Below are 26,466 nucleotides of genomic sequence, written 5' to 3'. Positions count from 1 at the left end.
ACTGATCTGTCACCCTCCTCCTCACCACTGGCAGCTTGAGCCTAGTCAACTCTACTCAACGGCTCCTTGCTCTCAGGAGCCATACAGAAATTAATACGGATGGCAGTTATCATGAATATGAACATGAATTGAAGGTGAGTTTATCTTAGCTCCTACTAATTCCCTAATAAATACTGAATAAAAAGATAAGTACAGTGGTTATGAGACATATCTGTGACAAATCCACATTTCAGTAAGTGGCCATGTTTTATTGTGAACACTGAATGACAGGAATTCGTAATTAGTTATAGCACAGTGAGGAAAATTACTCAATGCAACAATTATACAGTAGATTGTGTGCTAATACAGCTGTGTTACATAGATGGGAATTCAAAGTCGAGTCAAGCTCTGAACGGGAATAAAATGGTAACACAAACTGAAGAGTAATGTAAGTTTATATATTTTAAGTTGACTGTTACAGTATTAAAATAAAATGGGACAAAACAGGTGATCGTTTATTTAAAGAAAACATTTAAGATTTTTTTTCTTCTCCCAAATTAAACCTCAAACATAATGGAGAGTCGACCAATGTCTCCACTTCAAATTTTAAAATTTCTACTGTGCAACAGTGTCCATTTCACAACCGTGCAGAGCTGTGGCAGCTGCAGAAGACAGCATTTAAGTTAAGATAAACAAGAATAAACAAAAGAGTCCTTTACATCAGTAATATGGTCTCCGGGGATTATTCTGTAGAAACAGAAAAAGAAACACCAGATTAAATGCAAATATCACAGCAATGGACACTTGACCCTGTTGAGTGGATCAGCGGCACAGTAAATGAAGAGCTGAGCTAATTATCCAATTACAGGTAGTGAGTATGGATTTCTACATGCTATTACACTCAACACATACTCACAGTGTAGTGTTACAACAAACAGAAAACAATATAAAACATAAGTTACCAGTGGGTTCGGCCTGAAGCGGTAAGCAAGCATCATCCTCTTCCTATAAGCGTCATACTCATCGTCATTTTTTGTGAGCTCAGCTGGCCGGTCGACTCCAAATCCTGCTCCATTCATAGCAGTAGTTCCTCTGAAATTGCACAGAGAGACTCAAAATTAGCTTAAGGTTAATTGAGGCCCAACAAAATATTAGTGTTACTCTCTGTCTCACTGGATAAAGCATTTCATCACTAAAGATATTTTAACATTTCACAATGGAAAACATCACAGGTGTAACTAATGACAATGAATGAATGGCTGAATTCCACGGTCCTGGTGTCGAACATGCCGGGTCACAGTGACACTATTGTGGCTTACTGGGGCACGAGAATAAAACAGAGCTGTTGTCAATGTCTCAAACGTTTCATAGACAGTACTGTAATACAGTGTATTTGAGTTGAACACAGTACAGTAGCCTAATTTAATTTGTACAGTAATTTAAAAAGCATTTGAAACAGTTTTACTGTATTTTAAAACTGTTCATAAAATTCATTTAATAGCAAATTTGACAGTTTCACTACTTAAACATTTTACTTTCTTCAAACAACCAACAAAGGCTTAAACTCGGAGATTGCGGCAGGCTCAATTCAAGCAATTTTAAGGACCTCTTTTAAATCCAAGCACTTTCAAGTACTTTCCAGAACTGTGGCAACCCTGAAAAGGTCTGTTCAGGTGTAAATGCCAACAACAGACACACAATGGCACACACAGTTACACAGCTAGACTTGTGAGATAATAAGAAATGTATGTTCACAAAAAAGACAGGAGACAAAAGACTTTGCTTGAATTTGTCATTATTTTAGGGAACTAGAAAATGTATCTTTCATGCTTAAAAACAACAGTGATGTTGCTTCACTTTAAAGCATGGACATAAAGATTTCAGTCATCCACAAGTGTACCTTGAATGATACAGAAATGTAATCAAAGGCAAATGTACTGGAGAGGATTACTCACTTGTTGACAGGAGCCTTGATGCCCTGTCCGTCACTGCCCAGGCCTTCGCCCTCCTTCCAGCCCATCTTCATAAGCATCCGGAAACCAAGATTCTCCACCGTCAACTTGAACTCTTTGTATTCCGAGTAATCTGGGTCCCGGCCCTCCTGCATTCATGGCAAAAACAAAGAAGTGTTGCACAGTTTCACTGTCTCCAGAGCCATTTTGTCTCTTTCTAAAATTTAAGGAGGGTGGAGAAGTTATTAAATACTAGTTTAGTTCAGCTGAGGCACAATCTTCTATCATTAAGTTGATTAACTGGAAAATAGTCTGTTTACTTCGCGCTGGTGGTTCTCATTAAATACAAGTGGATAAATGAGACTTGAATTATATTGTGCAACTTTTTCAAGAGTTTGTGAACAGATGTTTTGATTTGCTTTGCTGTTGCAGCCCCCATGACCTCAATTCATCAAACTTTATTTTTTACTTCATTCACCATGGCTGCATGACAGAAAAACAGTTTTCCTCACAAATTCAATGTAAGACAGGGTGAGTAATTGATGGTCAGTTGGGGGCTGAAGTATTCCTTTAACGCTTACATCGTGGGTGATACGTGACTGCTGACTTTCCAAAAACGTTCCATGAATCTGGCAGGGAAATTGCTTTAGATAAAAAAAAACATCTCTACTCACTTACTGTGTTGTTTTCAACTATTTAAGGGATTAAAAAAAGTGTGGTCTCCACAACAGTGCCAAATCGAGTTTAACTGACTTTCAAATAAACAAGTGGCAATAACAGTCTCCTCCTGGGGATGCCTCAGGAGGAGCTGGAGGAATTTACAGGGAAAAGAGACGTCTGGGTGTCTCTGCTGGCTGTTTCCACAGCTCCCCTGATCTGGATAAGCAGCTTGAGAACAGAGGCATGGATGGATGATTACAATCCTGTTTACAGACATTACCAACTGACCCTAGCCCTACTAAATTGTGTATAGCCTTCCTGAGGAAAAGTGGGTATTTAATGGCTAATAGCTTCCAGAAATTACACTAAAGATGTGTGAAAAGATTCTGCAGAGGATAGGTGAACTGTTCTCTGTGCAAAACACACCTCTTAACAAGGACCTGTAGGTTGCCTGAAAAACAAGTATTTACATTTGTTTGGTGCTTTCTTCTATGACTCAAAAAATTCATTCATTTACCTCTAAAACCGAAATGAATAGATAAGGGGAATCCTTGTATTTGCACGACAGCGAACACTGTCCTTTTAGGGTGAGAAACAAGTTAATTCAGAGGTTAACTAACCTTGAGTGCCTTAAAGGTCTCCATGAATTTCTCCAGCTCCTCAGGGGGAAGGAAGTCACCAATAAAATGTTTCCCTTTACCCATTTCTGTCAGAGATTCTGCCCACTCTGGAGAGGTACAAAGAAGGTTTCTCTTACAGCAACAGTTGATCACTTCACATGTGTAAGAGAACTTATTATCAAGCATTAATAGCTGCTACTGTTGCAGAGGAAAGAACAAATTCCCACACTGAGGTTCAGCCTTACCACGGGTCTTTTCCATTTCCATCTTTCGGAGACGATGCTCCCAGGTGCCCGCCTGCTGGTCTACTTCCTCATCGCTGTCGTATTCATGCTGGTGGTCTCTGATGGCCTTCTCCCACATCACCTGCATCTCTGCCATCGCACGCTTGTGCTTCATGATCATGTCATACATCTCTTGCATCTAGAGTGCGTGAGAAAACAAGACACACAAATAGTGAGCAAAACATATTCTAATAGATTCAGGATGTCTTTAGGTATCAGACATTTAAATGTAATGATTTTTAAGACCTAGAAGATAGATGGCAATTCCATACCTCTTGTTGTTCTCTGATTTGTCTCTTCTGGTCCTCAGACAGTTCTGTCACTCCTACCAGACCAAGAGGCTTCCCCTTCTTATATCCAAGTCCCCTCAGCTCCTGGGCTGAAACAGACATCACCACAAACTTATTCATTCAGAAATTAATTACTGTATTGGCTCATAATGTGGCCAAAATTAAAATGTAATCTCAAAAGCAATATTTGATGAGATTTTATCAGTATGTGTCATGATATCAGTACTAATTTCTTGACAATAATTTAAGTACCATATCTTCTATGACTCTTCCAAAAATACACATTAATATTGGCATGTATGGGGTGGAAAATATTTTTTAAAAACGGGCATCAGCATCAAAAACATATTAACACTACCTTGTAATGTGGCTGCACCAAGTTTTACGTTTTAATTACTTGCATGCCCCACAAGAACAAAATGTGTACGCATACGAGAGGTGACCCCATATAGTCGACTATTTGACGATTTGATCTTGGGAGCCTGATTCAACTGTCAGACTGGCAGTTGAATCGTTGTAGCTGCGGGAAAATGTGGTTATGAAACAAAAGGATCATTCCACTCAGACTATATAGGGTGCTGAATGTCTAATTTTACATAAAATTGCTTGGTTTCTCCCAATAAATCATGATATATAACCTTTTTTGTTATAAATTCATTAATCAGAGCACTCACATAAGAACATGGCACTCAGAGCTCTAAATATGTTTTTAAATTATGAGCGACTCTTTGTCAAAATCAGCAGGGGGAGGCAGTAGACTCAGCTGTTTACTCAGCTCTAAGAGAAAGTTAAAAGTTGTTTACAATTACGGACAGCAAGCAGAAACAAACTAAGTGGCATGTTCAGTCTGCCTGTCTGTCTATCAATCCTTTCCATTCCCTTTCAGTCCCGTAGATAGTGCCGCTGCCGCACCTACATGCATCAAACAGCGTTAGATGGAATACTTAATACTAAATACGTTTTACGCCAAGTCAACAAAAAAATTGTTTAATTGGGCGACTTAGCTCTTTGTCTTTGTCTCTTTGTCTGGTGTGGAAAAAATGGAAACTAATGACTACTAGTTGACGCCAGGCAAGCCTTGACGAATCAGATTCAATTATGTAAATTCTAACATACAGCATGTGAAAAACAATTTCATGTACCGGAGAGAGAGGGTGTGTTAGGGTCTGGGACACTGATCTCCGGAGGAATAATGATGGGAGGAATGGGCAACTCGACTTTGTCATCCTCAGACCCCCATCTACTCTTCCTCTTCCGTTTGACAGGTGGAGTTTCTGTCTCCTGAACGTGGGGTAGAGGAGCGGGGTTAAGCGTTGGGGGGATTCCTGCTGATGGCGGAGCAGCTGGTCGCTGAAGGTCTGTCCTTGACTCTGCTGCTGGAGGTAGAGAGCTCTGAGATGCCGTAGCACGATACTCCTGTATTTTCTCTTTGTAGAAGCTGTAGGCCGGACTTTGGGGGTCATATAAAAAACTGCAGGAGGGACAGTAGATATTTTGTGTAAGACCAGGAAAAAAACAAAAAGTGTAAAGCAACACAGTCATATATTCAGCGACTTGCCTGCAGGCAGGGTTGTCTCTGTTACGTTCAGCAGTGATGGCTTCCACCTCGGGGCCACCCTCCGCCACAATCCTGGCCAACTTCTCAGCCACCTGCTGGGTTTCCGGGTCCACTGGGGGGGAGACTTTAAGCAGCCTATCAGTACTGGGACTCAATTCACACTCTACTACTGTACCGTACTCAACTGGCCCTCACACACCACCAGTCTAGAGCCAATAGGGGATAAGAAGAGGAAGGAGGAGCAAGGGGGACAGGGGTGGTGAATGGGGAACTGTATGGATGTGAGGCTTTTACTGTAACAAATAAAGACCACGTAAAGCGGAGAGAGGCTCCACCACACACACTATGCCTGCTGTGAAAACTAGATCTGCATTTGTAATGATGTGCACAATGTGAGACTAGAAAATGTACTCCATCTTTAAATTCTTAATTCAATTAGGCGCAACATAGAGTGAGCAATATGAACAAAGTAGTGTATAACCCAATTTACTGACGAAAGTGTAGCACTCCATTTGCAGCTTTCAAAGACCAATCCAAAAACAAATATGGTTTATTAAGGGTTCCTTTACATTCCATATTTTTCCAGACTTCTCAATAGAGTTTTCAGAACACTGATGTGTGTTTACAAACAGCTAGATGTTTGTTATGTAAATTAATGGTTTTACAGTCCAACTGTGAACATATGTCACATTCTGTATTCTGTTATTTTGACGAAAAACATTGCCAGAAGATTGTAGCCAGGTACTGCAGCATATACAAATCAATTAACACCAAACCAAGAGAAGTAAACTAACCAATGCTACCTATACTCGTCTTACTTCCCTTAACATATCGTATAAATAATACTGTATTATTGTTTTCCATTCTTTCTTTACCTGGAAATTACTAAAATCAAATTCCACACTTTTATATTTCATAAGAGCCCTGTTTATTAACACAAGAGAATACGAGAAAAACTTAAGAAACCATGACTTTATATGCGCAGTGTAAAATAAGAAGCAGTTTGATGGTGAACAACTTAAGTACCTTGACTAGAAACCATTTTTGATGGTGTGGTCTTGAAAGCTAGTATGAAGATGTTCTTTTAATGCAACTGAAAACTTGCGGCAATAACACAGTCACACACTTGGGTGTGGACGCATACACACAAGCTCATGTCTAGAGGTATTAGTCATAATGTCTATGGATGTCCCTGTGAAGCCATATTGTGGTAACTAGTAACTGTAAGTGAAACTGATGATGCTCTATTGACCCATTGCTAACCCTTTTGCAATTAGTATTTCTGAGAGGAAAGATGAGACAAAGAGGACAGAGACAAAAGACAGAGTGTAAGATGAGGCAATCTTACCATCATCTGACGCATTCTCAGGTCTTAGCAAATCCTTTCTCAATTCTGCAACCCTTTTTTTGTAGTACAGAAACTCCACGCTGCTCTTATCATATAAAAACCTAAAGAGGAAAGAACATTAGAATCAGATGACTTTGAAAATACTGTATGAATAAGTAAATCTGGATGAGCTGCACTGTCCTTCAAACTCACGAGAAAACGGGATTGTCCTTGTAGTCCTCCTTGGCCTTTCTCTCCAGCTCAGCTCCTCCCTCCGCCACAAAAGAGGCCATCTTGTTGATAATGAGTCTGGTGTCTGAATCCTCTGGGGGAGAGACTTTAAGCAGGCTATGAGTATATTTACTCTAATGGCACCTATGACAAAATGCCAGTCACAAGGCAACTCTGCCACTGGAGTATGCAGAAGATGCACTGAAATGTCCAAGCCACGGAGTTGTCCAGAGATACACTGAAAAACACAGGCCTTGAATTACCTTTCATCTCTAAGAATCTGGAGTAATCGGCCTCTTCGTCCTCATCTTCATCATCAGGAGAACAAAACACACTCGGCCTCTGGCTGAGAACAGGATTCTTCTTGGAGTTTGAGTAGTTCTTGAACTGACTAAGCATGCTGCTGACCCCAAGGCCAGGCCGCTTGCCAACAAGAATGCTCTTTTTTTGCAGTGCATTTCCTCCTGGTGATGAAGCCAAGCCTGTGGGAGTTTTGGTATCACTGGTTGAACCTAGAAACAGTGAAACAGGATCCATTTTTAAACATGTAGTACATGTCTTCATGTAAAAGCTTTTTGATGAGGAGAAATTGCCAGAGCTGATGGTCTAGTAGCTGAAGAAAGGGCGCAGGAGAGTTCGATGAATCACACACAGTATTCCATGAAGACTGGATCAAGGAGGATCACAGCTGAACAAATAGAGTGTACCACAGTGTATGTCGTCCAGATATTCTGAGGGTGTCCTTGTCCAAACCTTGTATTTACCCCTGACAGTTTCCCCTTGAGAATCACTGCATGTTCTGAAATACCAATATTCTGTACCAGTGTGTGAAGATTCTATTAGTCATGACTTTAAACAACCAAGTATTTCTTACCAGTCACACACAACATGTATCTAGGAAGAGACAGTAAGTCTACTGTGTCTGGGGCACAGGGCAACCTTTCTTTCTCTAACCTTGGTTGCTATACTGGAACCAGCCAGCGCCCCTTTATCTGGGCAGCTGTGTTCCCTCCGTCAGAGTTGGGAGACCACAGATGAAACACGGCTGCCACAGAAGTCAAGCAGCCTGACTGCGAGGCCTCTTTGAGACCTGCTGCTGACTTGACCACGCCCCTAAGCGTAGCATAGCTGTCTCAGAACTTTTGCCAAATAACCAACACAAGTAATTTATGAAAGATAATGTTCATGGTCCCATTTCTAAACTAGTTTCATTAGGTCAGGATGCCCTCTTTAAAAATGTCCATCTCCCACAAACTGTACAGCAGTCAAGGACATCATAGACAGTCTGAAGCCTCTTTATCTGCCTTCACATATGCCAAACCTATAGGGTTATGGCTAGTATATTGTGTTCCAGCGCTCCCTTTGCTGTATTAAATTGAAATATACAACATAACAGTAATGCATGACTTGTGATAAGGATAAGACAATAAAAACATGACTGTAACCCTTTAGTCAAAACTGTACAGATCAAAGTACTAACCTGACCCATTGTTGGATTTCTCCTTCTGCATCCTCATGAACTGCTGTAAGAAGCTTCCATCATTTGCAAACTTGTTTGACGAAGCTCCTTGATGACTGGGAGAACTATTGGGATCAGAATGGATGAAATCTGTTTAAATATACTTTGTTCTAATGTAAGGCACATGTTGGGAGTGAAAGAAAACATTCACACATAACGATATATGACTAGACTGGCAGCAAAAAAACATTTCCACATGGATTTCCACATGTTGAATTTTTCACATCTGTGCCATATTAGCACGTCCATAAGTAGGGTGTTACCTTGGAGGCAGGGGTTTGCTCGTGGTTTGCACATTCATCTTTGCTTGCTCTGCCATTCTGGCCTCAATCTCTTTCTTCTTCTGAGCTATCAGCTTCTCTTGGCGGAGAATATTCATGTTCATCTTGTTTTTCTGTGGCTGGATGGGCTTGGACTTCCATCCCCCTCGCCCTAAAAAAGATTAAATGGAAAATGCAATATACCACAACAATACACATGCTGTGCAGCTGGCAGTGGAGTTAGCAAATGCAACATGCAGCCTGTGAAATTTGCCCCAAAGCAGGATATGATCAGGGTTCACTTCCTAAAAGCATCAACATATGGTAACTTATACAAGAAACGTTAATATTGATTACTGTTCTGTTTAATACATTTGAGGATTCACTGTTATAAACTGTGTTGTTATGCTGCTGTTGCTATGTCAAATTTTGATAAACTCAATTTGAAATTTATACTAACTTTGCCTTTCAGACTATTACACAAACAAGCTTCTCTTGGTCAAACAACAAACAACTTTTAAAAGCTGCTAACAGCTGGGGGAAGCGACATTCGTGCCATTGCATATGGACATTATAGGTTGGAGGATAAAGGAAACTCTTATATTTGTTAAATAACTATTATGCATATTGTAGTATTTGATGACTAAGTTAATCTTACCCGACAGCTAACGTTAGCTAACGTTGTGCACTGCTTACGCCAGCAACCTACAGTAGCTAGATAGTTAACGTTAACAGCTAACGGCTAACGAGGCTAACTTGGATGTTTACCATGAGCAGCTGGAGCAAATTTAGCCTAAGCTTCACGCTCAAATTGCCAGAAAAGATTTACCTGAGTCGCTGGGCTCCATGTTCGTAGCAGGAGGAAGAAATGTCTTTCAAAAACGACGCTCCGTGACTACAATAAGGCCCTTCGTTGATACCGTTAACGTTAGCTGGTTTGTGGAGTGAGTCCAACGAGAAACACAAGGATGGTACTTCCGGTCAACATTTTTCAGAATAAAAGCATTATATCTGTAGACTACGGAGACACATTGCATTCACTGAATAAATAAAAGAAATCGACACATTAACTGTTTTTATTTATTCAGAGATCTTATCTCATAATATATATACAGTACAGGCCAAAAGTTTGGACACACCTTCTCATTCAATGCGTTTTCTTTATTTTCATGACTATTTACATTGTAGATTCTCACTGAAGGCATCAAAACTATGAATGAACACATGTGGAGTTATGTACTTAACAAAAAAAATGTGAAATAACTGAAAACATGTTTTATATTCTAGTTTCTTCAAAATAGCCACCCTTTGCTCTGATTACTGCTTTGCACACTCTTGGCATTCTCTCCATGAGCTTCAAGAGGTAGTCACCTGAAATGGTTTCCACTTCACAGTCTTGAAGGAGTTCCCAGAGGTGTTTAGCACTTGTTGGCCCCTTTGCCTTCACTCTGCGGTCCAGCTCACCCCAAACCATCTCGATTGGGTTCAGGTCCGGTGACTGTGGAGGCCAGGTCATCTGCCGCAGCACTCCATCACTCTCCTTCTTGGTCAAATAGCCCTTACACAGCCTGAGGTGTGTTTGGGGTCACTGTCCTGTTGAAAAATAAATGATCGTCCAACTAAACGCAAACCGGATGGGATGGCATGTCGCTGCAGGATGCTGTGGTAGCCATGCTGGTTCAGTGTGCCTTCAATTTTGAATAAATCCCCAACAGTGTCACCAGCAAAACACCCCCACACCATCACACCTCCTCCTCCATGCTTCACAGTGGGAACCAGGCATGTGGAATCCATCCGTTCACCTTTTCTGCGTCTCACAAAGACACGGCGGTTGGAACCAAAGATCTCAAATTTGGACTCATCAGACCAAAGCACAGATTTCCACTGGTCTAATGTCCATTCCTTGTGTTTCTTGGCCCAAACAAATCTCTTCTGCTTGTTGCCTCTCCTTAGCAGTGGTTTCCTAGCAGCTATTTGACCATGAAGGCCTGATTCGCGCAGTCTCCTCTTAACAGTTGTTCTAGAGATGGGTCTGCTGCTAGAACTCTGTGTGGCATTCATCTGGTCTCTGATCTGAGCTGCTGTTAACTTGCCATTTCTGAGGCTGGTGACTCGGATGAACTTATCCTCAGAAGCAGAGGTGACTCTTGGTCTTCCTTTCCTGGTCGGTCCTCATGTGTGCCAGTTTCGTTGTAGCGCTTGATGGTTTTTTGCGACTCCACTTGGGGACACATTTAAAGTTTTTGCAATTTTCCGGACTGACTGACCTTCATTTCTTAAAGTAATGATGGCCACTCGTTTTTCTTTAGTTAGCTGATTGGTTCTTGCCATAATATGAATTTTAAAAGTTGTCCAATAGGGCTGTCGGCTGTGTATTAACCTGACTTCTGCACAACACAACTGATGGTCCCAACCCCATTGATAAAGCAAGAAATTCCACTAATTAACCCTGATAAGGCACACCTGTGAAGTGGAAACCATTTCAGGTGACTACCTCTTGAAGCTCATGGAGAGAATGCCAAGAGTGTGCAAAGCAGTAATCAGAGCAAAGGGTGGCTATTTAAGAAACTAGAATATAAAACATGTTTTCAGTTATTTCACCTTTTTTTGTTAAGTACATAACTCCACATGTGTTCATTCATAGTTTTGATGCCTTCAGTGAGAATCTACAATGTAAATAGTCATGAAAATAAAGAAAACGCATTGAATGAGAAGGTGTGTCCAAACTTTTGGCCTGTACTGTATATATATATATATATATATATATATATATATGTTGTGTGGATACAACTTACTGTTATCTACCAGAAAGTCGTCCTTGCTATTGTCCATGATGAGTCCATAAACACTGTCCTCATGAGAAAGGCTTTCCAGACAGTTACGACTGTGAAGGCAAATATAAAACCGGAAGTCGTCTTCTTGGTAATTCTTTCTAGCTGCCATGGTAACGTTACGTTGTGTACGTGTGTTTCCGTTTCCACCATGGTCTTTCCCGTTGCAAAAGTCAGGCTCTGTTGTCCCTTGTTGCTACCCGTCCGTATCGTACGAACTGGTCTTTTGCTTAGAAATGGCTGAAGCTCCCCCACGGCCCTGCCGGTTTTTTTGTCACCGGTGTTCAGCAGAGATTAGTCCTCGTTTACCGGTAAGAACACTGGAGACATATTCGCATATTTGAAGAATGAGAAATGATGTTTTGGCTTGTGTGGTTTTATGTGTGTGTGTGTGGCGCACACCCAGTCACGTCGACCCATTGCTGCTGTTTAGCTACGCTAGTTAGCTAGCCCCATAGGCAACAACGGTCCGGAGTGACAGTCAAGTGGTAGTAATTAAGTTGGCGGGTTCACTCACGTTATGCTGTTGTGTTTTAAACATATAATTTCAGCTCAGTCATATCGCGGATAATACATAGCAGTCAGATATCGCCCATTTTGACCACTGACAGGTCTCATAGTGGTGGCGTTAAACGTCAGCAGGCGAGCTAACAGAAGAAAGGTTCACTTTTTAAATCCGTTTCGAACCTGTCAGGGGGCGTATCGCATGTTTTGTTTTTAATGTGATGACTCTCAGTCAGCTAATCTGATAGGTCTAAATTCATGTTTTCCCCCTTAAGGCTTGATGGTAGCCTAATGTGGTTGTACCATAAAAAGAAGTAAAACTTTGACAGTATCACTTCTATCTAAAGTCAGTCAACACTGCTGTTCAACAGCCCGCCTGCCTGCCACAGCAGTCTGTTGTCACCATTCATGGGAAGCTTCTTGAATGTTACAGTAACAGTTACTTCATTGAGCTGCTTACCTGTGTGACAGCGTACTGTCAGGTGATTGTGTTTACTAATAAATCACAGCATGTAACATCTGTTAAACCACAAGTTAACTTAATGTATTGTCTGTAAGACATCTTGAAGGGATGGTTATGATTACACCCATGGTCTACATCAACACTGGCATAGTGTGCTATTATTTATGTATTTTCCATTATTAGCAATCATATACTAAATTGCCTGTTTATAAGGTAGGTGTGCACCTAGCCGAAAGTAAAGCATAAACCTAACTTGATTGAAGGTAATATTCAGCTTAACTGGTTTAAGGAATTATGGTAGGGCTGGGTGATTTGAAAAAAAGAGAAATCAAATGTCATTATATTTTTGACTAAATACATTGATGCCAGATTTTTGGTAAATAAGCATCAGTAATGTGGATGTCATGACTATGGGTAAAGCAAATAAAACAACCCCAGCTAGAACAGTCTTGTAACTTCAGAATATTACATCACTGTACTGTAACAAAGCCTTTTAAACCAGGAAAAGACAATACCTACGATATTACACAAAATCTAAGACAATATCTAGTGTCATGAGTGCTATATCATATACAGCTGGACTTGCTTTCTTGAAGACATTTTGCCTCTCATCACCTCTCAAGAGGGGGAAAATCTTCAAGAAACACAAGCAAGTCCAGTTGCCTATGATATAGCATTTTGATTACTATGACCTGGAAGGCTGAGAATCTTCACCAACAAAATCTAGTGTCATATCGCAATAATGCCATAATAATGATATAGGCTAATGCCCAGCCCTAGTTTATGGTGACTGGCAACAATTTGTAGTGCTGTTGAATTGTATTGCATTATACTGAGAGGCATTTCTACTAGGACTGCACAGTATATTGAAATATTATCGGAATCGCAATATTGCCAAATGCAGTATCCAAATCGCTTTAATTTTTAGATTAAGGATAAACTGTGTCACAACATACCTTTATAAAATTAAGCTTTGTTGTGCTACAGAGATGCCTTGGCCTACTAATTATATTCCAGATGTAAGGAAACATGTTTGTGTAGTACACACCCCAACAAAAATCACATCATCATCATTTTAGATTTTTTTTTCCAGTGAAAATGAACTACAAAAAAAATAACGATTCTCACTAAAATCACAACCAATATTGCGATCTCTGTGACTTTTTTTCATATGTTGCAGCCCTTATTTCTGCTATATTTTCTACCCCATTTATATCAGTTACAGTAGACTATGTTACAAACATGTCTCAGTGTAACACAGTACAGTTCAACAGCAGCACACAGCTTTCAAAATGCCTATTACGTTGAATTAACACTTCTCAGATACTCTAAACTAACCTTTATAACCCTCATGAGGGTAGCATTTTTTCCCAGCTCTTGAATTAGAGCGCATTATTCTCAGCAAGGTGTACCTAATAAACAGACAGCTGTGTTTATGTTAGTTATGGTGTTTACATACTAGATATTCACATGTATTTTCACTGTAGGATTACACCTGTCCACGCTGTGAATCTGGTTTCATTGAGGAACTTCCCGAGGAAAGAAGGTACGGAGGATTATTTTGGGTTTCATGTATGTGATTAATGAGATGTTTAAGTGGAGTGGAGTCTTAGCTTTTCACTGTCTTTGCAATTGTGTTGGTGCAGTGCTGAAAATGGGTCCGCCTCCACATCCTCCACCAGTGATCAGAACCGCCCAGCCTTTGAGGTCAGTGTGACTTGTTAAATCAGGTAGTCCAGGATACATTGTGCACACTGCACCATGATTTGACATTGCCTCTGTCTTTTCTACCAGAACATGGATCACCAACACTTGTTCACATTTCCCTCCGGGTACAGTCCGTTTGCCCTTGGGATTTTTGATGAGAACTTCGACCTCCGAACGCGGCTACCCACAGAGGACAACCGGGAGACAGAAAACAGGAGAGAAAGGGAAATGGCGTCACGGCAACGGTACAGCGCGCGGCAGCCACGGGGTCGACATGTTCCTCGACGACACAGTATGCGCCATGACGGAGTGCCCACATTAGAGGGGTGAGACATTTTCAGCAGTGGAGTGTGATGGAGGTTGGTGTGGGACAGAAGAGGATATGGGTAAAAAAAAAAATAATATATGAATAATACATGCTTCACATGTTACAGTAGAAAACACTTAAACAATATTATTTCCAGTTTTGTAACACAGTTACATGATGTGTTTACATACGTGTAAACATATGTAGAAGTAACAGATCCAGTGGGGGGAAAAAAACATGAAATATTCTGTTATGCCTCGTAGAAAAAGAATACTACCTCATTAAAAAAGTGTGAAGCGTAAAATATCCAATATTACCATTTTAATAAAGAGCTGGTATTCTTATAAATACCAGACAGCAGATATCTAGTGTTACCATCTGTATTATTGCCATATTTTTTTTGTCCATAAAACATTTACAATCTGTGCATTTTAGCTAAGAAGACAAGTTTGATTTCTTAATTTGATTTAAGTGTTGTTGTTTTTTAATGATACAGAATTATCCAGCAGCTAGTAAATGGAATCATAGCACCTACAGCCATGCCAAATATCGGGATGGGACCATGGTAAGTATAAGAAACTGTGATGCATGTTTGTTTACTTGCTTCATATCACTGTGTTTTTCTTTTGTTGTTGTTGACTTCCTTCTTGCCTTGCAGGGGTATGCTACATTCCAATCCAATGGACTACGCCTGGGGTGCCAATGGTCTTGACGCTATCATTACACAGGTATTACATGTGTTATTTGTGACATGACAGTGGAGATAAAACTGCATATAAAGTAGGTGGCTACAGGGTCCCAACAGTCTTTTTTTTAACCTATTTTTAACATCATAAGAAATAACTTCTAGCATATTTGTTTGTATAATTTATTTTATAAGGTTGGGGATAGGTTAACTGGTGACTCTAAATTGTCCGTAGGTGTGAATGTGAGTGTGAATGGTTGTCTGTCTCTATGTGTCAGCCCTGTGATAGTCTGGTGACCTGTCCAGGGTGAACCCTGCCTCTCGCCCACTGTCAGCTGGGATAGGCTCCAGCCCCCTGCGACCCTCAAGAGGATAAGCGGTTACAGAAATGAATGAATGAGTGGATTTATTTTATAGCAATATAATGTTACCAGGATCCAAAGTCTTAAATGTGATTTCTACATTTTAAAAAAGGCCCTTTTTTTTTTTTTTTTTAGAATGGAGTATATATGGATGGCACTTTGCGGGCAATAAACAAATATCACTTTTGTGCCAGAATGAAGGTGGTAAATCAAATTCTGTCAAGGATTTGTTCTTTAAATCAGGCACATAGATAGTAAAAATGTCCCCGACTAAGAATTTACATACTCAAATCTGATTCATACACCAGACAAACGAGCTGAAACACTGAATTAATTAATCTGATTTTGACACGGAACTGTTCATAAGTTAAAAAGATATTTAGTGCTCTATGAGCTTAATGAATTTATGCCGAAACAGGCTATAATTCATTTTGAACAAACCAAGCAATTCTATGTGAAACCAGACATTCAGCTCTTCCACAAAGCAATGGAATGAGCCATATTTTCATGACCACATTTTCTCGTAATTGCGACAATTCAACTGTACGGTTGGCATTTGAATCAGGTGGTTGGCAGCTGTGAATCAGAGGCAGAGTGGGTCGTTCACTGTCCGCATGCCAAAGTATCCTTGAGCAAGATACTGAACCCCAAATTTCTCCCGATGGCTGTTCCATTGGTGTGTTAGATGTGTTAAAAACCAAGTAGCAGGTGGCACCCTGTATGGTAGATTCGGCCACAAGTGTATAAATGTTTATGTGAATGGGTGAATGTGACTTGTAGTGTAAAAAGCGCTTTGAGTGGTTGGATGACTAGAAAGGCGCTATACAAGTGCAGGTACATTTACCACAGATCAAATAGTTGACTCTTCGGGGTCATTCCTAATGGAAGTAAATATCTAAAAGTTGTCATTTACACAACAGCCTTGCTTATAATGATTTATTCTGATCTATTCTGTTCTTCTTTTTCACTTGCAGTTATTGAACCAGTTTGAAAACACGGGTCCCCCTCCTGCAGACAGAGAAAGAATAAAGAGTTTACCCACCATTACCATTACAGAGGAACATGTGGGTAAGTCCATGTCTCTGTATTAGACTCTCACTCACAGTTACTCACTCATTAGCTCACACCTGTTCTGCACCAGAAGCAGCTTTTTGAATTATCTGTCTCAACAAAAGAGTTCTCCTTTTGAGTAATGTTTGTACTGCTTTCATTCAGACAAATATGTCACTACAGCGTTCTAGCATGCCACATAAAAAAAATACCTCTTTGCACTGATCTGTAAGTCAGTTTATTAAAAGTATTTTTTCTAGAATGAAAAGACAGCTGACAATAATCACCCTCTGAAAATTCTGTCTTATACATTTTCCTTTTACTTTTATATCCTCACACATGTGCAGGAAGATCCCTCCATATATACGCACTTCTTGTTAGTGGTGGTGAAGTGAAGTGCCTGAATATTTATCTTACACATCACAACACAACCTAAACTCAAATAAACAGAATCGGTATGTTCCCAGTCTTCCATGCAGCTGGTGCATGTAACCAAGGGTCTCTCACACGCAGTCAGGCAGACACTATGTTGCTCTCTGTTTGTGCAGGTGCTGGTTTAGAGTGTCCTGTGTGCAAAGAAGACTACAGCGTCGAGGAGAATGTTAGACAACTGCCGTGCAATCATTTGTTTCACAATGACTGTATAGTACCATGGCTGGAACAGGTATGTATATCTGTCAAGAATGTCCCAAACAGATCTGCAGGATTAATATCAGATGTTGATCATAGTATTTGACTGATATAAGCTACACCAAGCTAGTGATAGTGATGGGAGCCAGTGAGAAATCACACAGATTTATTTTTCTTTTTTTGGTAAAAAACGGCTCTTTTAATAGTAAAGGTTGCCCTCCCCTGCTGTAATGTATTCAAAATAGAGAAAACTGTTAACATAAGTCTTTCTCAATCTTGTTTTCCACAGCACGATACGTGTCCTGTGTGCAGGAAGAGTCTCAGCGGACAGAACACAGCCACAGACCCACCGGGGTTATCAGGAATGAACTTCTCTCCCTCCTCCTCATCCTCCTCCTCCCCCAGCTCACCTAGCAATGAGAATGCTGCCAGCAACTCATAGATTTTCACAGTAACCTTCACCTCACATCTGAAAACCTCACAACGTACGTCAAATGAGACCCAACGGCTCCTACCTACAGCTGAGACCAGGACAGTAGTTCGTCTCACTTCTAGGGGACGGTATGAGTCGAGCTGAACTCTGAATCTGTTGCAGACTTTAAGTCATCATTCCTCCCCCTGTGCTGAACGGACACCAGGTCCAGCTCCTGCTGCTATTGTTGCCAGATATTTGAGTGTTTGAGGAGGTGGGACTGCGCAGTGTTGAAGGAGGATCCAGAAAGGTTGTGAATAATAATAATAAAAGCGGGATTGTGACAGAGCTGGACCAGAGTTTGAGCCAGAGTGGACTGATTTTTGACGGAGACATGTCTTTGCCACGAGGCTGGGGCACATTTTATATTTAAAAGACAGAATGCTCTTTTTTTTAAAAACATAGCCTGTGGTGGTGCAGAGTCCATAGATGTGTAGTAGATAGAAAATTCGTTTTGAACCACTGTACAGCTGGTGGATCAAACTAAAACCTTGTGAAAGGAAACTGAGTGTATGCATCTGATTTTTATTTATTTGCACCTTTGTTTTTTTATTTTGCACAAATTCTGATGATGAGAATGTGAATTTGGGTAAACTACTGAACAAAAAAAGATTTTTCACATTTTTGCATTGAATAAGTCTTTAAGGACTCGTTTTTGTTCTTATTAGATTCTGTTTTTATTAGAGCTTGATCCAGTGTATTTGGTGCATCTTGACAAGGTGAAGATCCTCACAGCTCAACAGTGGACACATTTTTATTCAAGTGGGAAAAAAAAATAGCACACACATACTTATTTATTGAGCCCCTGCCGAAGAAACAAATTGAGCAATGTAAAAAACAAACAAAAAAGGCATGGGAACATCTTACCTCTTTGAAACTGGCCAAATGTGTTTCACAAAACAAGTGTTTATTATTTTATTTACTGATTTTTCGTACAGTCACAATAAAGTGCTAAAACAAACAACGTTTACAAATTGACCTTGTTATATTTCAAAGTGTTTAATGAAAGGTAGCCTTGTCTACTCCTTGAAACCTTTAACTGATAAAGTAGTAAAGTGATTGATAGATGATTAGAGCCTCTTATTAGCAGCAGTAGCACTTGTTTTCTGCCCAGGTCCCAACTTTGATCTTATTCCCATTAACTGAAATCTACAGCACCGTTTAAAAGATAAGCCTCTCTGGAAGTTTTCAAGTTTTATTGCCTTATAACATTAAATGACAGTGGATTTAATGTGGCTTTTTTGACCCTGATCAACAGAAAATTCCCCTTAAATGTCAAAGTGAGAGCATGTGTTACAAAGTTATCTGAATTATGAGTATCTATAAAATGCTTGTTTGTATTTACCCCCATTCTAGGACACACCAAAATCACCAATTGATTGTATCAGCCACAACAAAACCACTGACAGGTGACGTGAATATCTTCGATCATCTTGTTAAAAAGCAATGTTCTGCTGGGTCCTGGCATGTGGATGCCACTTGACAGGCTCCTCCCAGTCCCACCCAAATGCAGATGGAGACCAAGTACCCCCCCACATGGCAACAGCACTCCCCGATGACAATGGCCCCCCCAGCAGGACAATGCACCAAGCCATAATGCTCCCGAACGTGACAAAGCTTAAGGCATCGACCTGGCCTCTAGATTTCCCAAATCTGATTTGAGGATATGTGGGAAGTGTTTGTATCTCACCTCACAAACCACAGCACTCAAAGGATCCACCGCTAACGCCCTGGTTTCACACATCACAGGACACTCCCAGAGGTCCTGTGTCCATGCTTTGAAAGAGCAGAGCCAAGGAGGCCTCAAGGTGGATCCGACTTGGCTCTGGGGTGCTGGCACATCCCACGGATGCTCGATCAGATTGGGATCTGATGAACTTGAAGGGCAGGTTGATGCATTGAGCTGTTTGTCACCTTCCTCGGGTTATTCCTGAGCAGTTTTTGCAGTAATGCATGGCGCATTGTCCTGCTGGGGGGCGTGTGTGTGCTTGGGCTGGTGGGTTGTGTATGAAGTAGCATCAACATGTATGCCAGGACACAAGGTTTCCCAACAGAGTGTTATACTGTACGAGATGATCAATGTTGAGGCTAATCTGTGTAGCTGCATTTCTGTAAGGAGGCTCTAACTTTTGGTGAGTCAGTACTGAGGTAAAATGTACACCATGAAGACACAGGAACATGCAGAGCAACTCTGAGTCAGGAAGGATACAAGAAAATTTCCAAGTCAGTGATAAAAAACATGAAAACTTCCACAGGGCTTGAATACGTTTTACAGGCAGTGTAAGTCTGCCCTTTGTTGCTATGGTGTTGACAAAACTCAAAATGAATGTTGATAAAAATTACTCAAAAGTCTTCAAGTACCTCCATGGAACAAGGCATCATGCCAATCGTATTTGTCAGACAGTCACAGCGAGCCTATGAATATTTTTGCAATAATTAACAAGCAGGTGGCGGCTGAGTCACCAGACCAAAGGTTTTTTATATTCAAATGAATACAAATAACAAATTAAATGAATATTCCTGATGGTCCCAAAGTTACCAAAGCAAATAGACGAGGTGTTGCCACCCACTGCAAATAGGAAAAGCTGTTAGGTTGGTTTTAATAGCTTATTTACATGACCTTGACAGAACAGAGGCACAGTGCTGACTTAATTAGTTGTTAAACTATGGGAATGAGAATTTTTCCTCCTGTTTGTTTTTATTAATTCAGGGCATTGGTGTTGCTGCTTACCAATAAGGTCAATACTTCATCTTCCCTATATAGGTTAACACTCTTCATTTTGATTAATGGATAAAACCCTTTTAGCCCCTGCATGGTACTGTAACACATTTCTAGGCCATTCGTGGCACCACTTGCCAACATATTTAGAGTTTGTTTAACACTCATTTCAACTGCATTGCCATTTCTGTGAATCACTGCATCTTCTTGATCTCAGTCAGCTGTTAAAAACAGTTTGAGAGCGTCACGCCGTCGCATCATCCCACCAGGAAATTAAAGTGAACCTTGGTGCAGATGCAGCGTTTTGTCTAATGAAGTGGAGTGAAGATGGCAGAGAGAGGGAGACAGAGACAAAGGAGAGGGGTGGGGGAGGGAGTGATGACGCTTATGAGTTCCCAGCACTGATGTCAAAAGGTAAGAAACGTGTAGGAAGAAGATTCAATGCTACTTTTATTTGAAAAGTTAGAATGTAGCAGGGGTGTTGTGTAACAATTGGCACCAGTTATGTTGTTAAGCAGGCCCTTGTGAGTATTTGTGTGTAAAACATCTTTCACACATGTGACCAAAATTAGACTCAACCAAAACTAGAACAAAGAAAATAGGTTAACTACTTTATCTCGAGTGACAAAGCACTCCATTATCATGGCCCATATCCTGGATGTGTTGGGGTGATGCTCTGCAGCTCTGCAGCTTTGAACACAGGCACAAACATGCATTCAGTCTGTCTTAAATATATGTGTGATTCCTTCTAACATGCATGTGAATGGAAATGTAATCATCATACAGCTAAAAACAGAGCACCAAAAAGTCTGTGAGTGATGCTGAACCTGCATCAGACTGCAGCCGCATCCCTTTGTCAGTGTGTGCACTACATGAATACCTCTGCTGTACTTGTTGACCCCTGTACCTGCACAGATTATGCAGTAGCTGACTGAGCTGACGTGACCAGCTAATTGATCACCCCTTATGCTCCTTTGGTGTTTCTCATACTCACACTTGTAGAAAATGATGATCTTTGGTGTTTCTGTGCTCACACAGTGCCAAAACAGTACCAATTTCTGACGCTTGGATTGTGTACTTTTCAATGCACCAAAACCCTTTTGGAGTCTCCTCCTCCGTGCCTCCACACCAGCAGGACCAGACTGCAATGGGGATAAATCATAAAGTCAAAAAATGCACCATGTGAGAAGGGGAAGGTACAGCGTGTTCCCTCAGGGGCATGAACCCACCTACAACCACCCAAAGGATCAGGCACCTTTGAGGCGACATGTGTAACTATCAGTGCACCTTTTTGTAGAGAAATTGACCTAAACTGTAAACCTGTTCATGTATCTGCCTACAAAATTCAACATTTCTGTTGTGTCAGAGTGATCTAACGTTGAACATTTGCCTTCCACCTAATGTGCCACCCCTGTAGGGCCGCTAGGGCGCGCTAAACGCCAACCATGAGCAACACCAGTTCAGAGGGATTGTCATTGAAAGCACCTTCTAAAACATATGACATCATTTGAGTTTCCATTTACACGTGGTAATTAAACTTCTGATGTTAGTATATGCTGTGATTGACACGTTAAGCATCTATTTCCGTGTGATTATTCGGAGAGAGCTACTTGAGGCAATTGCAGCTTCAGGTCATGACTGAGGCCTCAGCTGGAAGCAGCTTGAGTTGAATTAGCAGCAGCATAAGCTAATTTCATTTAATGATATTTGACACGCAGTCAAAGGGCTCAATTAGCTTGATGCTTGAGCATCTTTGACACAATGACTAGTGAAAGTAAAAGCGCAGTAGTTTGCAAAGAAGTCACGTCCACCCCTCCCTCTGTCCCTCTCTCCTTTCTCTCTCCCTCTCCCTTCTTCTTCCCTCCATCTCCCCTCTGTCTCTGATTGGTTTTCTCCAAAGATAATTGGAGGCAAAATTTGATATGCTCAATGTCATGGACAGGAATGAGGTTTCACCGGCGTCTGCTGCCACCATGAAAAAGAAGGCGGTGGGCGGCAGTGGATGCAGCCACATCGGCGCACAGAAGGCTGCTGCATCCAAATGCACAAGAAGCAACAGCAGCCAGAACTGCCTGGACTCCGGTTCTCCCGGCACACCGAGTGGTAAGCAGCCCGGTGCGGCCTGTAACGTCGTGATGGACGAGACGGAGGACGGAGAAGAGGAGTCCAAGTTTCAGCATCCGCGGTTGCGCCGAGCCGGGGGGAGCGGCAGCGGCGGAGGTGGAGGAGGAGGCGGCAGTATCAGGATGAAGAACTTTACGCCAGGAGGGGGAGCCGCGTCCTCGGGTTCCAGGAGAAACTCCAACAAGGAGCCCTGCCATACGCACACAGAGGACTCTCCAGCCGCTCCACGGCCCACTGCTGCCTCCAGAGCTACCGAGACCCAGACACCCAGTCCGGGCGATGCTGCCCAGCGCGGCGAGACCAGCAGAGCATCTGGGGCGGAGGCGTCGGAATCAGCGGTCGCGGTAGAGGTTTCAAACGCGACTGCGGGTGATGGTTGCAAAAGCGTCGCTCCAATTTCCAGCATGAAATGCAACAAAAACGGAGAATGCAGGAGGGACTCGGGTACCGGGAGCCTGCGCTCAATCATCTCCAAGCAGGAGAAGCAGACAGGAGGGTCGGGGAGGGCCGAGGACGGTGGGAGCGCCAAGCGAGGAGCCTGTAACTCGACCACCGCCAGCATGGACGGCTCGATCACACCAGGCGGGTCCCTGACCGGGGGGCAAGGAGGAGAGAGCGCAAACCCTGGCACTACCCCCGTGTCCAGCGGTGTCCCCGAGAAAAAGGACTCCAAGGTGTCCTTTTCTAACGCACCGAGCCGGAAAGCCTCGTCCTCGCTGCACGGCCCGACTCAGACTCAGACCCAGCAGCCCAGGAACTCTGTCACTTTCCAGAAGCAGGAGGATGGACCGCCAATTGTGCCCGCCGAGGATGCGGAGCCTCAGGGCAGCCAAGCCAGCTTCATGCAGCGGCAGTTTAGTAGTATGCTGCAGCCTGGAGTTAACAAATTCTCTTTACGCATGTATGGTAGTCAAAAAGCAGTGGAGAGAGAGCAGGAGAGGGTAAAATCAGCTGGAAATTGGATTATCCACCCTTACAGCGATTTCAGGTAAGAGCTGGGGCTGCCATTGGTTGCACGTTGAAAGTCATGAGGGGCCCGTATGGGTCCTCATTGTCACCTACAACTTACTTTATAGTGAGTAACCACTGTGACTCCAAGGGAACACATGCATGGTTATTGTTCAGAGCTACATGCTGAATATTAATTTCCTCCCTTATGATTGAATCTGTAGAGATTTTAATCGATGCACTGCAGCGTGCTGCCATTAATCCCCCAAACAACCTGTTGTCAGGCAAATGGACTTGAGCAAAGAGTGTCCTCTCAAGGTTGTAAACAAATCCTATTCCAGTCTGCATGTACAGTAGCATGCCTGGGATGCTCAACAAGCCCGGCCTGCTAACACATCTCCACTTTTCCATTGCAGCACGCTCACATTTAACAAAGAGGACAGCGCTCTGACGCTTATTCAGCCTCATTTAAGATGCCGCTATGTCTCAAAGATCTGGCTAATATTGGTTGTAGTGTGAGCTCTGCGACAAGAGCCGTGCTGACAGGATGTAGGCTATGTGTGTGTGTGTGTGTGTGTGTGTGTGTGTGTGTGTGTGTGTGTGTGTGTGTGCATGCGATGCACTCAGTAATGGAATGTCACCTTGAGCCAAGTGTGCGAAAACCTCAAGCATGCTCACTGGAGACATATCCGCCTGTACGACTCCCCGGATCCTGCATTTTAATGACGGATGCGTTCTGTTTATCTCGGCTCAAACACCGATAACCCAGCTAGACATCCAGCAGCTATTTTGCCAGACAAAATATTTAGAGAAAACAAGAAGGCTCCTCGTGACTCGGGCTTTATGAATTAGCCTTTTCCCCCCTCGACATGTATCAGCCCCTGAATTGCATTTGGGTCAGAAAATCAGTAGGCTTCCCTCTCGGCTGGGCAGCTTGCTTTCAGCACCACACAGGCTGGACAGCTCCCGTCTAACACGTTTGAGCGCTTCCTTCAACCCCCCCGTCACAACGCCATTCATGTTTGGCCTATTTGTATCACATAACGCCGAGTCAGTTGATCGCTAAAGCCAAAACTTGAGACATGTCTTCAACAGCAGAGATGTAATTTGACGACAGGACACCTTCCTTTACCGTGCGAGTCCCCACACGGTGTGAAGCTGCAGCTGCCCCCTCCGTTGATTCTTATGCTAATTAATGCATAGTCAAAGCAGCAAAGTTGCCTCAAACAATATCGTCGGGGCGGTTATTGTTGTTGCCGTGAAGTGGAGGAGTCAGAGCTTGTTGCATAAGTCGCAGTGTAATGACTCAGCGCTGCACCTGTCCTGCAGAGCTTCCTCTGACGGGCTCAAACCTCACTACCCTTACTCTGTCTGTCCCCCTCACCACACTGCCACATCACCACTGCCACTGAATAACAGACATTCTTGGTGTCCATGTGCAGTGCAAGGTTGATAAGAGCTCCAAATACAGTCTGATAAATTAAACCTGATGTTCAGTCTGGGGTCCTGGAGACCTTGGGCCTTCTTTAACAGCTCAAGAAACCCACTTAACATGGGTTTATTCATGTCAGAAAATGACTTCTGTTTGAAGTGTCAGAGACCCTGACTTAGATGGATATGCTCAATAATTATACTACAATACTCTTTATGCAACTTCTGAGATCTTATTAAAGGTGTGCAATAGTTTGTTCATAAGAGGCCTAATTAACCTCAAACATCAGTCAAGTCAATTTTATTGTGAGGCACAATTCATACACAGGTAAACTCAATGCGCAACAGGAAAATAGAGAAAACATGAAACAAATGAGATAAAAACAAAACAAAAAAAACCATTTGCTATCTTTATTAAAATAGTATTCCACCGCTGGAAATGTCTTTACATAATACTAGGCTGTCTATGCAGTTTAAAAAATGCAATTTTTTATTTTAAATTGGTGCTACATGACGAGAGAAAACAGGAATAAGCTTGAGCTTTTGCTCAAGAGGTAAAAAAAAAAACAAAAAACCTACAACTACCAGAATGCACCTCGACGCTCCGGTAGGTGACGTAGCGCGACACAGGAAACACTATGGCGGCCAGGCGGCAATAAACGATGAGAATTACAGTTAAATGGTAAGCTAAAATATGACTCTGTAAACACTAAAGGCAAAAATAGGATACACAGTGACATAATATTGGTTTATATTTCATTAGCATTGCTTATTTTGAACGTTTAATCTCAGTATTTTCAGCCTCCGTTTTTACAATATTGGAAAAAAATGGCGGCCGTTCTGCAAAGTAGTCCTTAAAATGTAGCTAGCTCAGTTTGGGGCAAAGGGAGGAATTACTGCTTCAGTACTTTTCTACATATAAGGTTTGGATAAGGTCAGAAGAAAAGGGGCAAAATGACACAAAAGTTGGTAAACATTTTTGCAATTATATTTCCCTGTATTTGCTTTTACACTACATTAGTGGGGTAACGTTAAGTTGAGCTAATGTCATCAACACAGAAAGGAGGTTGAAAGTTGGCTCCATCTTTTAACCCACTGTCATTGAAAATACATATTACTTTTAATATGTACTTTTAAATAAATTCACTTCAGTTGTGATAGAAGAAATATTCAGATCCTTTAATTACTTCAGTTAAAGAATTAATACCACACTAAGTAAATGCCCTGCACTCAACACCTTACTTAAAGCGAAATGTGCTTAGAGTATCAACAGTAAAAGTATTGATAATGTAGTAAAATATCACTTTTTTTACTATTATAGACAATGGTTTTGGATTAATAGTGCTGCTTAATTAACGTGTATGTTGCATTTTACTGCTGTAGATGTTTAAGGTGGTGCTCATTTTAACTTCTCTATGTACTGTTGGGTAGTTGAATCTACAGCAATGCATCATATTCAATAGGATCATCATATGTTTGTAGCGTGGCTGTCCTGCAAGACCACATATCTGTTATCATGGTGTCAGAAAAAAACAGTCCTGTTTTCAGCTTTG

At 41.7% G+C, this 26,466-nt stretch overlaps 3 protein-coding genes across 3 annotated transcripts in view; 2 read left to right on the top strand and 1 right to left on the bottom strand.

Annotated features, from left to right (window-relative positions):
- Positions 1-227: 227 nt before the first annotated feature.
- On the bottom strand, positions 228-9,647 carry sugp1 (SURP and G patch domain containing 1). The gene is made up of 14 exons (XM_049598728.1): positions 9,510-9,647; positions 8,684-8,852; positions 8,382-8,485; positions 7,165-7,413; positions 6,884-7,007; positions 6,692-6,792; positions 5,344-5,467; positions 4,928-5,256; positions 3,768-3,874; positions 3,457-3,634; positions 3,212-3,318; positions 1,935-2,080; positions 942-1,071; positions 228-726 (listed from the first exon to the last, which is right to left on the bottom strand). Exons 1-14 carry the CDS (start codon positions 9,526-9,528, stop codon positions 700-702), a joined length of 1,914 nt encoding a protein of 637 aa, XP_049454685.1. The 5' UTR covers positions 9,529-9,647; the 3' UTR covers positions 228-699.
- Positions 9,648-11,673: 2,026 nt separating this feature from the next.
- On the top strand, positions 11,674-18,643 carry LOC125902630 (E3 ubiquitin-protein ligase RNF126-like). The gene is made up of 9 exons (XM_049599125.1): positions 11,674-11,822; positions 13,966-14,024; positions 14,125-14,185; positions 14,273-14,511; positions 14,989-15,057; positions 15,151-15,220; positions 16,514-16,607; positions 17,138-17,253; positions 17,509-18,643. Exons 1-9 carry the CDS (start codon positions 11,748-11,750, stop codon positions 17,659-17,661), a joined length of 936 nt encoding a protein of 311 aa, XP_049455082.1. The 5' UTR covers positions 11,674-11,747; the 3' UTR covers positions 17,662-18,643.
- Positions 18,644-22,332: 3,689 nt separating this feature from the next.
- LOC125902378 (potassium/sodium hyperpolarization-activated cyclic nucleotide-gated channel 2-like) overlaps positions 22,333-26,466 on the top strand; it is a 50,900-nt gene continuing 46,766 nt past the window's right edge. The window contains exon 1 of the mRNA XM_049598684.1: positions 22,333-23,522. Coding sequence (XP_049454641.1) covers positions 22,333-23,522 — 1,190 coding nt within the window. The remainder of the gene's footprint in view (positions 23,523-26,466) is intronic.

This window comes from Epinephelus fuscoguttatus, linkage group LG15, assembly GCF_011397635.1.
Source record: "Epinephelus fuscoguttatus linkage group LG15, E.fuscoguttatus.final_Chr_v1".
NCBI lineage: Eukaryota > Metazoa > Chordata > Actinopteri > Perciformes > Serranidae > Epinephelus > Epinephelus fuscoguttatus.
The sequence above is the reverse complement of the archived record's forward strand: the minus strand, read 5'-3'. Positions and strand labels throughout refer to the sequence as shown.